Source organism: Anomaloglossus baeobatrachus, chromosome 3 (genome assembly GCF_048569485.1).
Source record: "Anomaloglossus baeobatrachus isolate aAnoBae1 chromosome 3, aAnoBae1.hap1, whole genome shotgun sequence".
Lineage (NCBI taxonomy): Eukaryota > Metazoa > Chordata > Amphibia > Anura > Aromobatidae > Anomaloglossus > Anomaloglossus baeobatrachus.
The window spans coordinates 372,986,347-373,001,682 of record NC_134355.1 but is presented as its reverse complement, the minus strand read 5'-3'; the positions used below and the strand labels follow the sequence as shown (position 1 = coordinate 373,001,682).

Below are 15,336 nucleotides of genomic sequence, written 5' to 3'. Positions count from 1 at the left end.
CTCCTCGGCCAGTCTGGAGCGACGAGGATGGCGCGGCGGCAGTCGGCCCTGATCTTGCGTAACACTCTGGGCAACAGTGCCAGCGGAGGAAACACATAAGGGAGCTGAAACTGCGACCAATCCTGAACTAAGGAGTCTGCCGCCAGAGCTCTGGGATCTTGAGACCGTGCCATGAACGTTGGTACCTTGTTGTTGTGCCGGGACGCCATGAGGTCGACGTCCGGCACCCCCCAGCGGCAACGGATCTCCTGAAACACGTCCGGGTGAAGGGACCATTCCCCTGCGTCCATGCCCTGGCGACTGAGATAATCTGCTTCCCAGTTTTCCACGCCTGGGATGTGAACTGCGGATATGGTGGAGGCCGTGGCTTCCACCCACATCAAAATCCGCCGGACTTCCTGGAAGGCTTGTCGACTGCGTGTGCCGCCTTGGTGGTTGATGTATGCCACCGCTGTAGAATTGTCCGACTGAATTCGGATCTGCTTGCCTTCCAGCCACTGCTGGAACGCTTTCAGGGCAAGATACACTGCCCGAATTTCCAGAACATTGATCTGAAGCGAGGACTCTTGCCGGGTCCACGTACCCTGAGTCCTGTGGTGGAGAAAAAACCGCTCCCCACCCTGACAGACTTGCGTCCGTCATGACTACTTCCCAGGATGGGGGTAGGAAGGATTTCCCCTTCGACAATGAAGTGGGAAGAAGCCACCACCGAAGGGAAGCTTTGGTCGCCTGAGAGAGGGAGACGGTCCTGTCGAGGGACGTCGGCTTCCTGTCCCATTTGCGTAGGATGTCCCATTGAAGAGGACGCAGGTGAAACTGCGCGAAAGGGACTGCTTCCATTGCTGCCACCATCTTCCCCAGGAAGTGCATGAGGCGCCTCAAGGGGTGTGACTGGCCTTGAAGGAGAGATTGTACCCCTGTCTGTAGTGACCGCTGCTTGATCAGCGGAAGCTTCACTATCGCTGAGAGGGTATGAAACTCCATGCCAAGGTATGTGAGCGATTGGGCCGGTGTCAGATTTGACTTTGGAAAATTGATGATCCACCCGAAACTCTGGAGAGTCTCCAGGGTAGCGTCGAGGCTGTGTTGGCATGCCTCTAGAGAGGGTGCCTTGATCAACAGATCGTCCAAGTACGGGATCACCGAGTGACCCTGAGAATGGAGGACCGCTACTACAGTAGCCATAACCTTGGTGAAAACCCGTGGGGCTGTTGCCAGGCCGAATGGCAGTGCCACGAACTGCAGGTGTTCGTTTCCTATGGCGAAGCGCAAGAAGCGCTGGTGCTCTGGGGCAATCGGAACGTGGAGATAAGCATCTTTGATATCGATCGATGCAAGGAAATCTCCTTGGGACATTGAGGCGATGACGGAGCGAAGGGATTCCATCCGGAACCGCCTGGTCTTTACGTGTTTGTTGAGAAGTTTCAGGTCTAGGACAGGACGGAAAGACCCGTCCTTCTTTGGGACCACAAACAAGTTGGAGTAAAAACCGTGGCCCTGTTGCTGAAGAGGAACAGGGACCACCACTCCTTCTGCCTTCAGAGTGCCCAGCGCCTGCAGAAGAGCCTCGGCTCTCTCGGGAGGCGGAGAAGACCTGAAGAATCGAGTCGGGGGACGAGAGATGAACTCTATCTTGTAACCGTGAGACAGAATGTCTCTCACCCAGCGGTCTTTTATTTGTGGCAGCCAGGCGTCGCAAAAGCGGGAGAGCCTGCCACCGACCGAGGATGCTACTAGAGGAGGTCGAAAGTCATGAGGAAGCCGCCTTGTTAGCGGTGCCTCCAATGTTCTTTTTAGGACGTGACTTAGACCGCCATGCATCAGAGTTCCTTTGTTCTTTCTGAGACCTTTTGGACGAGGAGAATTGGGACCTGCCCGCGCCCCGAAAGGACCGAAACCTCGACTGCCCTCTCCTCTGTTGGGGAATGTTCTGTTTGGGCTGGGGTAAGGATGTATCCTTTCCCTTGGATTGTTTGATGATTTCATCCAGACGCTCGCCAAACAGCCCGTCGCCAGAAATTGGCAAACTGGTTAAGCGCTTTTTGGAAGCAGAATCTGCCTTCCATTCCCGTAGCCACAAGGCCCTGCGGATTACCACCGAATTGGCGGTCGCCACCGCCGTACGGCTCACAGAGTCCAGGACAGCATTAATAGCGTAAGACGCAATTGCCGAGGTCTGGGTGGTAATGGATGCCACTTGTGGCGTGGCCGTGCATGTGGCTGCTTCAATTTGCGCTTGACCTGCTGAGATAGCTTGCAGCGCCCATACGGCTGCGAATGCTGGGGCAAAAGAAGCTCCGATAGCTTCATAGATTGATTTCAACCAGAGCTCCATCTGCCTGTCAGTGGCATCTTTGAGCGAGGCCCCATCTTCCACTGCAAGTATGGATCTAGCCGCCAGTCTGGAGATTGGAGGATCCACTTTGGGACATTGAGTCCAACCTTTAACCACGTCCGGGTGGAAAGGATAACGTGTATCCTTAAGGCGCTTAAAAAAACGCTTATCTGGACAAGCATGGTGATTCTGGATTGCCTCTCTGAAATCAGAGTGGTCTAGAAACATACTCTGTGTCCGCTTGGGAAACCTGAAACGAAAGTTCTCCTGCTGAGAAGCTGACTCCTCCGCCGGAGGGGCTGAGGGAGAAATATCCAGCAACTGATGGATGGACGCAATAAGATCGTTTACTATGGCGTCCCCGTCTGGAGTATTAAGATTGAGAGCGCTCTCAGGATCAGAATCCTGATCAGCTGTCTCCGCATCATCAACCAAAGATTCCCCCCGCTGAGACCCTAAACAATATGATGTCGAGGGAAATTCTAAGCGAGCCCGCTTAGTCAATCTGGGGCTGGGGTCTAAGTCAGAACCCTCAGAGACTGGGATGTAGGAGATACCCCGGGAGGACATTGTTGGTCCAACTGAGGGGGGCCCGGGAACAACGATTCAACAGGGTCCCGTTGCTGAGATACCGGCCTGGACTGCAAGGCTTCTAGTATCTTAGCCATAGTCTCAGAGAGTTTAGCAAACTCAGTCCCCGTCACCTGGACAGTGCCAACAGGTGGCTCCCCCTGGGCCCCTCTTAGCATAGGCTCCGGCTGAAGAAGTGGCACAGGGGTCGAACACTGCACACAATGAGGGTCAGTGGAACCTGCCGGTAGTGGGGTCTTACAAGCGGCGCAGGCAGCATAATAAGCCTGTGTTTTGGCACCCCTGCCTTTTGTGGGCGCCATGCTATAGTTTTCCTTGAGTATATAGCCAGAATGCACTGTGCTCATACAGTGTAAAGTATATATGATACACAAATAATGTACCAATACCCTACAGCACCATGGGGCTAGCACCAACAGGTGCTGCTTACCAGCCGCCTAAAGCGGTTGTGAGGCCACCAGAGACCGTGTCGGGGTCTCCCAGGACTTGTCCCTCTTCTGCAGCGTCGGTGGAGCTGACAGGAATGGCTGCGGCGTCCTGACGAGATGAGGGAGCTGTGGGCGTGGCCGAGAAAGAGCGCGAACTGGTGCTCACACCGTGCACAGTGAGGGGGGTGGAGTATGTAAATCATACTCCAGCCCTCAGAGCTGCTCGCTCCGTGCAGCGTCCCGCCCTTCCCCCTGCCTGTCAGGGCTGAGGGCGGGAGAAAAGTAAACTAGGCCGCAAGGAAGCCGAGGACTCTAGTAATAAACGCGGCCGCCGTAAAAGCGCGGCCGGCGTGAAAGTCCCCGGCGAACTACAAGTCCCAGCCGCGCCGCAGTGTCCCATGGCAGCGGCGGTTAGTGCGGTAGCCCTTACATATAAACACACTCAGCGACGCCGAGTGTGTAATGGCACATATAGACCCGGTCAGCGCCGCGGTCCCCGGTGCACTAGCACACCCAGCAAAGCTGAGGTGATGCCGTGCGCGGTCCCCACAGGGATACAGAGTACCTCCAAGATGCAGGGCCATGTCCCTGAACGATACTCGGCTCCTATCCATCAGGCTCCACAGGAGTTGTGGATGGAGCATGGTCTCAGTGCCTGGAGACCGATAGGATCCCACTTCACCCAGAGCCCAGAGGGGGATGGGGAAGGAAAACAGCATGTGGGCTCCAGCCTCCGTACCCGCAATGGATACCTCAACCTTAACAACACCGCCGACAAGAGTGGGGTGAGAAGGGAGCATGCTGGGGGCCCTATATGGGCCCACTTTTCTTCCATCCGACATAGTCAGCAGCTGCTGCTGACTAATCTGTGGAGCTGTGCTGTGCGTGTCTGACCTCCTTCGCACAAAGCAAAAAACTGAGCAGCCCGTGGGAGCACGGGGGGTGTATTGGCAGAAGGGGAGGGGCCTAACACTTTTAAGTGTAGTACTTTGTGCAGCCTCCGGAGGCATAGCCTATACACCCAATTGTCTGGGTCTCCCAATAGAGCGAAAAAGAAATACCTCAAGAAGGAATAGGTGTCTCTTTTTCACATTAAAAAATAATTTTTTATTCAGAAATTTTGGTTAAAATTACATCAAATGCATATTTATAAATACTAATAAAAGGACTGGATCGAATGCCCATAATACAGCAGCAGCGGTTAAACCAAAAATTACAACCTTTTAATTATTAGACCAACCAGTATGTAATATAATTTTGATGTTTTTCAAGAAATAAAGCATAAAGTGCAAAGTGCTTTTTCATTATAGAAAACACCAAACAATTGTAGAAAGGAAGGCATTTAAGTGAAAAACCGTTATAATGCAAGTGCCAATAAACCGCAATGAATATTGCTGAATACAAAATACCTTAGAGATGGTCAGGGTTGTTAGGTATGTCGCAATATATCCCAATATATTGCGGCATACCTAACAACCCTGACCATCTCTAAGGTATTTTGTATTCAGCAATATTCATTGCGGTTTATTGCACTTGCATTATAACGGTTTTTCACTTAAATGCCTTCCTTTCTACAATTGTTTGGTGTTTTCTATAATGAAAAAGCACTTTGCACTTTATGCTTTATTTCTTGAAAAACATCAAAATTATATTACATACTGGTTGGTCTAATAATTAAAAGGTTGTAATTTTTGGTTTAACCGCTGCTGCTGTATTATGGGCATTCGATCCAGTCCTTTTATTAGTATTTATAAATATGCATTTGATGTAATTTTAACCAAAATTTCTGAATAAAAAATTATTTTTTAATGTGAAAAAGAGACACCTATTCCTTCTTGAGGTATTTTTTGATTAATATTATAGCCAATGGAAGTAGTCCAGAGCAGAAGCTTTGAAAACTTGCTCTCCATTAGGGTATACAGTGTGTCCACCACCATTAACTTGAGAACGACGGCAGCTATAGGCATAGAAGTGGTGTCTAGGTATAGTAAAGTAGCCATGTGCTACACAATGAAACCACCTATAGCGCCACCTGGTGCAAAACAACAGTTAGCATTTTTATCTCGAAAACGGAATGAGATCGAGAAAAAGTAAATTACAAAATTGTAGTGCATCATCAATTCAATACGAATCAACACCTTGCATACCGAAATGCTATGATTACAACGTGTAAAACTCACAGCTGCAGACGTGAAGCAATACCTCATGGAGACCTTCCTACAAGTCATTGGGTATGGTGGCTGCGTGGAGTGGCCTCCACGCTCACCTGACCTGACCCCATTGGACTTCTGTGAGGTCCCATCAAACAGCAGGTGTATGCGATCCCTCCACCAACATTGCAGGACCTACGATGACATATCACAGATGCTTGTGCAAACAAGTCACCTACCATATTGCACAACGTGCAGCAAGATACAGTATGCTGTCCAGAGTCCAGATGTGCATTGCAGCTGATGGTGGCCACTTTGAGCATCAAAGTTAAATGAGCGCCATATGCGTGACCAGCATTCAATGTTTTGGGGGTGGGGGTCATGGGTTTCAAATAATATCATTTCTGTACGCAAGGTGTCTATTCGTATTGAATTGATGATACCCTACAATTTTGTAATTCACTTTTTTTCTCTATCTTGTTCCGTTTTCAAGATAAAAATGCTAACTCCGTTGTTTTCCACCAGGTGGCGCAATAGGTGATTTCATTGCGTAGCGCATGGCTACTTTACTATACCTAGACACCACTTCTATGCCTATAGCTGCCGCCGTTCTCAAGTTAATGGTGGTGCACAGGATATGGGTGGAAACGGTATATTAGTCTTCAGTCCAATTTACTAATAGCAAAGACAGAACTATCGCATCATGCAACCTCCAGTCCATGGTCCTGGTCTGTGCTCTCAAGTTGTGGACAGGAACTGCCCTGACCTTCTGGGATCCAGGCTCATCATCTGATTCGCTGTGCTGGCGCTCAGTCACCCCAGGTCGGTGAATCAAATGCTGCACCGAGGAATCAGGAAGGACAGAAAACTAGTGCAGCTACTGTCCACGGCCAGAAGGCACTGACCTGGACCATCGTTGCGCAACGCAATCACTCATCTTTACTTGTAAATACAATTTAATGCATATTAAAAGTAGGTCTCCCCAATAAGCTGTATTTACATGAAATGCCTTTCTTTTACCTTTATTCACGAGGATAGAGGTCAAGTTTAGAACAATAAAGTATCATGAAAAAAAATCAATGGAACATTCAGCTTAAATTTAAAACTACACAACTCCCAGCCTGCTTAATAGGTTCTAGTCATACAAAAAAAAAATAAAGGCCCTGCACAACACATCAGCTGAAATGGAATAGTTGATAGCAGAAACTTACAGGTACACTGTCAGCAATATATGTTCTTGTGGATAATGTATACAGCCACGCCTGCCGCACTGTGCCTATGATATATGTGAACGAACACTCCCTCATAAGTATTTCTGAACTGGACGTCAGTACTGTGCGACGGACAAATTCTCCCACACAAAGTGCATTAACGTGAAAACTGTTGCTTTTCTCTTCCATGGAATCATAACCAGGTTCTTCGGCTGTGGCTCCATTGGGATGTGTCTTGCGGCAAACAGTGTGTGATTTACTGTCACACAACTAGTTTAGAACTCTGATTTTGGTGTAAATAAAAAAAGCCAAGTTGCAGGTAAATTATACATGTTGCATTGACGTCAATGGCAAGTGTGTTGTGTTCAACCTGAGACCGTAAATCCAACACATTTGAAAACATTTGTGATGTGTTGCGGTATGTTAAAGGTTGCACAGTGACACAATAGGAGATTACATCCAATGCTGCAATTTCAGTGTCGCTAGACACATCGCCATGACGCCTTAGCCTAAGGAACATCATGGTTCCATGGGAACAGACGGAGAAGGTTGGTGGTCAGAGTTCGTAATCGGAAACCTTATACTTGCATGGTCAATAACTTTACAGAAGAGTCCTTGCACGAATCAATCTCATTAAAAAGGGGTAACCCAGGGAGATGAAGTATTTCAGTCCACATTGTGTCAAAAAGCTTAACGGCTCAGAACACCCTTCATGTTCTTTTACAGGTCATGGCCAAAAATGTTGGCACCCTTGGAATTGTTCCAGAAAATGAAGTATCATTCCCAGAAAATTATTGCAATTACACATGTTTATTTCCTTTGTGTGCATTGGAACAACACACACACAAATTTGAACAAAAAGGCAAATTTGACATAATTTTACACAAAACTCCAAAAATGTACTGTACAAAATAAAATTGCCACCTTTCCACAATTGTGGGTAAACAACTGTTTCAAGCATGTGATGCTCGTTCACACTCAGCTGTGGCAAGTAACAAGTGTGGGCAATATGAAAATCACACCTGAAACCAGATAAAAAGGGAAGAAGTTGACTTAATTTCTGTAGTGTACGTGTGTCTGTGTACGTGTGTCTGTGTACGTGTGTCTGTGTACGTGTGTCTGTGTACGTGTGTCTGTGTACGTGTGTCTGTGTACGTGTGTCTGTGTACGTGTGTCTGTGTACGTGTGTCTGTGTACAAACATGGAGAACAGAAAGAGAAGAGAACTGTCTGAGGACTTGAGAACCAAAATTGTAATTGTTGAAAAATATATCAACAATCTGAAGGTTACAAGTTCATCTCTAGAGATCTTGGTTACTTTGTCCACAGTGTGCAACATAAAATCAAGAAGTGTTAATCCCATGGGACTGTAGCTAATCTCCTTGGACATGAAAGGTAGGGAAAAATTGATGATAGGGTGCAATGCAGGATAGTATAGATAGTGAATAAGCAGCCCAAATCAAGTTTTAAAGAAATTCAAGCTGTCCTGCAGGCTCAGGGTGCATCAATATCTGTGCAAACTATTAGTCAACATTTGAATGAAATGCCGAGACAGGAGACCCAAGAAGACACCACTACTGACACAGACATAAAAAAGATAGACTTCAGTTTGTCCAAATGTATGTGCATAAGGCTCTGTGCGCACTAGACCGTTTTACCCGCGGATTTGCTGCGGAAATTTCTTGAGAAAAGTCTGCAATTTTGTGCAGACATTTCCCAGCAAATTCTATGAGAAAAAAAAATAGCTGTGCGCACTGTGCGGATTTTTCTCAAGAAATTTCCTTGAGAAGAATTTCTCGAGAAAATTTCTTGAGAAAATGAGCATGTCCATTATTTTCGCAGGTACCCTGCAGATTTCGGCAGTACAGCCTGCAAAATCCGCAGGGAACCACCCGCGGGAAAATCGCGGCTAATCCGCGGCAAATCCGCATGCGGATTTGGTGCGGATTTTTTCCGGAGGTCCGGAAATCTTTCACTCCCAGAAGTTTCTCAAGAAATTTTCTTGAGAAAATTCACATTTCTAGTGCGTACATAGCCTAACCCAAAATCCTTCTAGAAAAGTCTTGTGGACAGATGAAACAAAGATATAGCTTTTTGGTAAAGCACACCATTCTACTGTTAACCATAAATGGAATGAGGCCTACAAAGTAAAGAACACAGTACCAACAGTCAAATATGGTGGAGGTTCAAAGATGTTTTGTGATTACTTTCCTGCCTCTGCAAACTTGACTGTGTGCAAGGCATCATGAACTCTGAAGATTACCAAAGGATGTGGGGTCTCAAAGTAGTGCCTAGTGTCAGAAAGCTGGGTTTACTTCCTAGGTCAGGGGTCTTCCACCAGGACAATGACCCTGAAAATACTTTCAACAAGCCCCCAGAAATTAATAGAAAAAAAAAAAAGTCTTAGGAGAGATCTTAAAATTGCTGTTGGGAGAAGGCACGCTTCAAATACGAGAGACCAGAGCAGTTTTCAAAAGAACAATGGTCTAAAATTCCAGTTTAGAGATTCAAGAAGCTTGTTGATTGTTATAGGAAGCAATGGATTGCAGTTATTTATTCAAAAGCGATGTGTATTAAGTTGAGGGCATCAACAATTTTGTGAGGCCAATTTTTGAGGTTGTGTATGAAATTATGTCCAATTTGCCTTTTTTCCCCCCTTATGTTTTTGTGTTGTTCTAATACATACAAAAGCAAATACACATGTGTATGACAAACATGTGTAATTACATTAACTTTCTGGGAGAAATTTTCTGCAACAATTTCAAGGGTGCCAACATTTTTGGCCACGACTGTACGCAAGTTCATGCGCGTTGACTACTTGTCACTATGACTTCAAATCACAGCACTGCTACTGCTGAGTGCTCCCTGTCCCTCTTGTGTCAACAAACGCCATAACCCCTAAAGTAGGACGTATCCTGATCCAGGGTTATCAATGCCTGTGTGCGGGTTTTATGGAATCTCCTCCCCCTCACTCATTCTGCACTGCATGCACCTTCACAGCTTGTTTGTGACCTGTCAATTGACTCTTCCTGTTCTTAGAGTTCTCTTACCATACTCCTTAACAGGTGGTCATACACAAGTTAGAGAGGTTCAGGCAGGCAGTGGAGAATGAGCTCGTTCAAGGAGGGAGGTGGAGGATGCCAGAGGGACAAACCTGCATCCAAACTGTCATAAGCCTTGGTCAGGGGCTGGCTCGCAGAAACAAGCAAGCCATGCCTCTGGAAAATCACATGAAGTAACGTTGAAGTCTAGGAACATGAGCCTTTATTTATTTTTTTTTTAAATCTCATTGACTACCACCTTAATGTTACATGGCAGCAGTCCTGTGTATATTCTGCCATCTAGTGACCCTGCTATGTAGCATGAAAGGATAACTTCCTTGTGGAAACATTTAGGCTCTCTCACTTGTAGAAAAGGAAGCAAACGCAGAAGTCGACACCTGCATGTTCCAATGTTAGGTATCGTCTTAATGTGAAAAGATTACACTAGGGGACATTGACACACAATACTATATTCTAGGATACACAAGGGAATGCATGGAAAGCAGACATCTACAGCCTTACTAACCTCCAAAGAGATCGACATCAGCACTGGCAGTACTAAGAGTGGCAGGTGCCGGAGACACTGAGGGTGCTGGAGGTTCAGTGGAAGCAGCAGGAAGGGCACTGGGCTCAGCTGAAAATGGGTCAGAAAGCTGAGGAGCCTCTGAGATAAGAGAAGTAGAAGGTGCAGAGAGAGAGTCTGCATGCAACACGGAAGGGGGATAAAGTTAGGTCAGAAGAAGAGGCACGGAGAAAGGCACAGCCGGAAAGAAAAACATTACTCACCCTCACCCAAAAGATCTGTCATGTGATCCATTAAGCAAGCGATTAAAGAGAAAACAAGTGTAAGAGGTATGATAAAAGAAGAGACTTTGCATAATACCTGCAGAGTGGTGAAAAAGAAAACAGGAAAGGATAGTGATGCCAAATACATGGAATATTAATACATTCAAGCACATCGCTGTAGGATTTATCCGTCATACCTACCAACAGTGAGCCACAACTGAACAATAGCAAGTGAGAAGAACTCCGCACTCAAAAGCATGCCATGAATAAGTGTAATGTGCTAATCCTATAGTAATGCGACCATAGTCATGTGTGCGGGATGACTACAGTCGCTTTACCACCGCACTCATCTCCTGGAACCTCTCCTTCCATGCCAATCGGTTATGTACTGATGAAGGTCCAGAACGTGGGGTCGAAACGTTAATTATTTGTAAATGGATTACCACATTAAACTGTCACCAATTAATTCCATGCCTCTGAGCTCAGAGTTCTTCTCTTTCGGCATTTATGGCCTGGATCCCCACTCTGACACCATATCTCTCTCGGAGTGATGTGTATTTCTGGATATTATAAATTAACAATATCAAACATGAGCTGACAAGCATATTCCACAGGATTGCCAGCCACCATAGGTATCACGTTTAGGGCAACAGAGAAATTTTAGGTAGGTTATTTATTTATTTTAATCATGCCTAAAATGTGATTCATTCATCTTCTATCATTTTTTTCTTTTATCTGAACACAAAAAGTCTGGATAATTGTATCCCAAAAATTAAACAGAAGTGAAATACTATGAGACTGCATATAGAGGACATCTCTGGAGTGGCTGCAGCATCCTCAAGTCTTGATGAACATGACAATGGAGGTCTCTTACAAGTGGTTTCAATTGATAGCCTTCATGCTACATACAAACTGCAAAAACGAATCCAAAATAAAAGCACGAGAAACTTAAGAAACCCTACACAAACAGCAATTTATGAATTTTGCCATGCTTTAGCATCATAATTATATCAAATTCTAAGTCTTATATGGGAGGTGCGCTGCAGATTTTGACAGCAGGTTTTTGCTATTAAACATAGCAGGATAAAGTAGGTTGCAGAGAGCCAGATTCCAGGGATGTGTCCCTTGCTCAGCAGATTGCTGTAGTTTCAATACAATCTGTGTTTTATCAGCAAGAGAGTATCACTGCAGGAATGTAGCGCTGCTACCAAAGTCCCCACACTGTCTTGCCCCCCCCCCTACAATGGTGGTGAAGCTGCCACTCCCCCTCCTAGCTGCCCAGCAGTAGCTTCTGTGCCTTTGGTCCCTGCCGACGGCTCCCAGAGCCCGTGCGTTCCTAGTCTTAAATACTTCCGGGTTAGGGGACGCTGGGCCCTTTTATTAGGTATTTAAGGCATCCTGCCCTTGTAGAAGATGCCTGGGAAAGTGGTCTACCCCAAGAGATGAGTTACTAGTTGCCAGGTCCTATCCCATTTGCCGAGTCTAACACTGTGTGCTAACACGTATCTGTAATTTAGTATGTGCTTGCTCTACCTTCTGTGCCCGCTGTACCAGCCATGCCCGCTCTAGCCTCAGTGACTGGTGTACTAGCCATACCAGCTGCAGCCATTGGTACCGGTCATCCCAGCTACATCTGCTATATCAGACGATTCCGCCATACCTGCCAGTCCCAGCCGTCCAATCTGCATCAGCCATCCCGGCTGCACCTGCCCACCTCAGACTCTCTGACTACTACCCCGAACCCTGGGGCCATCTGTCACAGTACCAGGACTTCCTGGGAGACTACCAGCAGCCAAGCGCAACCGCACCATCAGAGGCTCTGGTGAGTACTCGGTAGGTGCTTAAATTACGCCTCTCCAGGTTGAGCCGATGCTGCGGCCCAGTGGGTCCACTCCTGCTTGCACCCGTGAGCATTACAAAGACTAGGTGTCAAGTGCCAGGCAGTCCAGCTAGTCCGTGTAACCCCAGCTCCACCACTGATTGGCACCTTGCTGACAATGTACAGTGTAGACAGGAATCTGTCAATCAGTGGTGTGGGCAGGTTTATACACAACTCCGCCTTCAGAGCACTGCTACATCTACAGCAGACAAAAACCTGGATTTTAAATCAAAACTGCACCAAGTAGTTGAGTATGTGATATATTACTGATAGGAGACTCTGCCTCTACATCATGCAGATCTCAGTTTTCATAGCAAAAATCTGCTGACCAATAACCTGTAATCTCAGAATTGATGAGGGCTTTGACATTTAGACCTTAACAGGTTAAAAAAAAAAAAAAAAATTGTATATCCCACAATATTCCATCACTTTCTGGGATGGAAATTACTCTTTAAAGGGAATCTGTCACCCAGTTTTTGCTCCCGCATCTGAGAGCAGTATAATGTAGGAGACAGAGATCCTGATTCCAGCAATGTGTCACTTATGTGGTTACTTGCTGTCATGATTTAAAAAAAAAAAAAACACCCTTTGCTGCAGATCTAGAAGTTGATGGTGGAGCATTATAGCCCCGCCCACAACAATGATTGACATTTTTTTTGTCCATGTAAAGTGTACATAGATAGATGCCAATCAGTGGCGGGGAGGGGTTATGCAGAGTTTATGAATATGCTTCAATACGTGGCAGGAGACCAATTATTCCTTTAATGATAAATTAGTATAGCTTTGATAATTTCCTGCTGATTAAACAAAGCAGCTCAGTAAGTGACATTGCTTGAATCAGGATCTCTGTCCCTACATCTACTCCTATTAGGTGGCAAAAACCTGGTGATAGATTCCCTTTAACGGATAACATTCCTAATGTTTACCATTATTTAAAAAAAAAAAAAAAAAAAAAAAAAAAAAAAAAGATTTAACTTAAAAGGGTTGGAAGATCAGAAAAACAAACTTTTGTTTCCCAAAAAATTGCTCCCCTTAACCTGAGTCTAATATTGCAACTCCAACACTTAAACTGGATCTCTGGGAAATAAAGGAAGTAATGAAAAAAATACTTTGTAAAAAATGTACACATTTTACACATTTCTTTATTCATATGTCCACATCTTGTCTAGGTTGCAATCATTGCTTTAAGTTTTTTTTTTCTTTTAAAAAAAAAAAAAAAAAGCTGCTATAACCCATCATTAAACACACAGCAATATTTATTTATCATACATATTTTTTGGGCTGTAAGACACACCGACACCAACATACATACATCGCACACAAAGTTGGGGATATGTGGCGTGGCTTTCAGGGTGACCTATAATGCACTGTAACCTTTTCAGGTGATCTTAATGTGACTCTCTCTAAACTTTTGAATGCACATGTCCAACCGTTCGATGTTTCAGCACTTTCTTCACAAATTGCTGTTCTCTAACAAGGAGCTTAATGGAAAAAAAATCACAACCGGCGTTTGATCCATGAATTGGTCAATAAATTTCAGAATTCAATCACAATTGGTTTTTAAACAGTCCTCCTCATAATGCTGTTCACATTTTGACATTATAAGACCAAGACGACACCTAACAATTGATCAACAGTATCTTGCCATTGCGAGACTTCAAGCAGGATGTTCTCAGAGAAAGTGGCTGCCGAGCATAGAGAATCAAAAAGTGTCATCAGCAGGTTGCAACAGAGATACAGAAAGACTGGAAGAGACTCAGAAAGGCATAGAAGTGGACGTCCTTTGCTACATTCCTCACCGATGACCGCTTCCTTGTGAACAATACCCTTCAGAATCGGATGATGAACGCTATACAACTCCAAGCACATTTAAAGGGAGATGAGAGGCACCCAAGTGTCACGTCAAAAAAATTCAAAGCCCTTTACAGCAGCGTAGTCTGTGTGCTAGATGACATACAAGGGTTCCTGACCACACTATCAAGCACAGTCGTCATCGTTTTGCTGGATGAGGGACCACTGGGTCTTAATGCTGTTAACTGATGAAAGTCAATTCACGCTGATCAGAAATAATGGTCGCCAACGATGTTCGAGATGTCAAGGAGAGCACTATGCATCAGCTATTGTTGTTACAAGATGACCTTTGGTGGAGTTAGTGTGGGCAGGTGTGTGTAGTCAATATAGAACTGCCCTACACTTTGTGAATAGTACAGTGACAAACCACTACTACTTGAATAACATCATTAACCCAGTAATTGTGTCTCTGCATTAACAACGCAGGTATAATTTATTCTTCATGGACGACAATGCTCCAGCTCATTGACGTTGCATCATTAGGCAATGACTGATGGAGATTGGGGCACCTCAAAGAGTGGCCTGCACTTCTCCAGACCTGAATCCCATACAAAACATGAGTTGCTGTGTAGAGGCTCATAACGCTGTACCTCAGAACCTCAATGACCCGACGACTGCTCTTCAAGAAGAGTGGGATGCCATGAGTCAGCAGACAATAATTTGACTTGTGAACAGCAGGAGAGGTCGTTGTCAAGTGACACACCCCAGGGCCTGTGGGGTACTCTGTTCTGGGCGTTGAATCACGGGGACGTGTCATGGATGGCCGGTGCCCGGTTCCGTGGCCATGGTGGTCGCTTGAAAATGATAAACGAAAAAAAAATTAAAAAAAAAAAAAAAAAGGTAAAAAGAAAATAAAGTCTTTTGTGACGCCACTTTCGGTACGCGGCTATATGAGGGAGCCGCCGCTGCGTAGTCTCTCACGGCTGGGGCTGTTGGTATTGAGCAGCTTGCATGTTATGGCCCTCCGCAAGTAGAGCTAAGCCCCAGGGAAGAATGATGATGGTAAGTTGATAATGCAGAGGTGCGGGAAGAATTCAGACGACAGAGGGACTGCAGCTCCACTTG

General features: G+C 45.6%; 1 protein-coding gene across 1 annotated transcript in view; it reads right to left on the bottom strand.

Moving 5' to 3' along the window:
* SNAP91 (synaptosome associated protein 91) overlaps window positions 1-15,336 on the bottom strand; it is a 198,609-nt gene that overhangs the window by 50,261 nt on the left and 133,012 nt on the right. The window contains exons 14-15 of the mRNA XM_075341499.1: window positions 10,542-10,556; window positions 10,282-10,455 (exon numbers count right to left, since the gene is read on the bottom strand). Coding sequence (XP_075197614.1) covers window positions 10,282-10,455; window positions 10,542-10,556 — 189 coding nt within the window. The remainder of the gene's footprint in view (window positions 1-10,281; window positions 10,456-10,541; window positions 10,557-15,336) is intronic.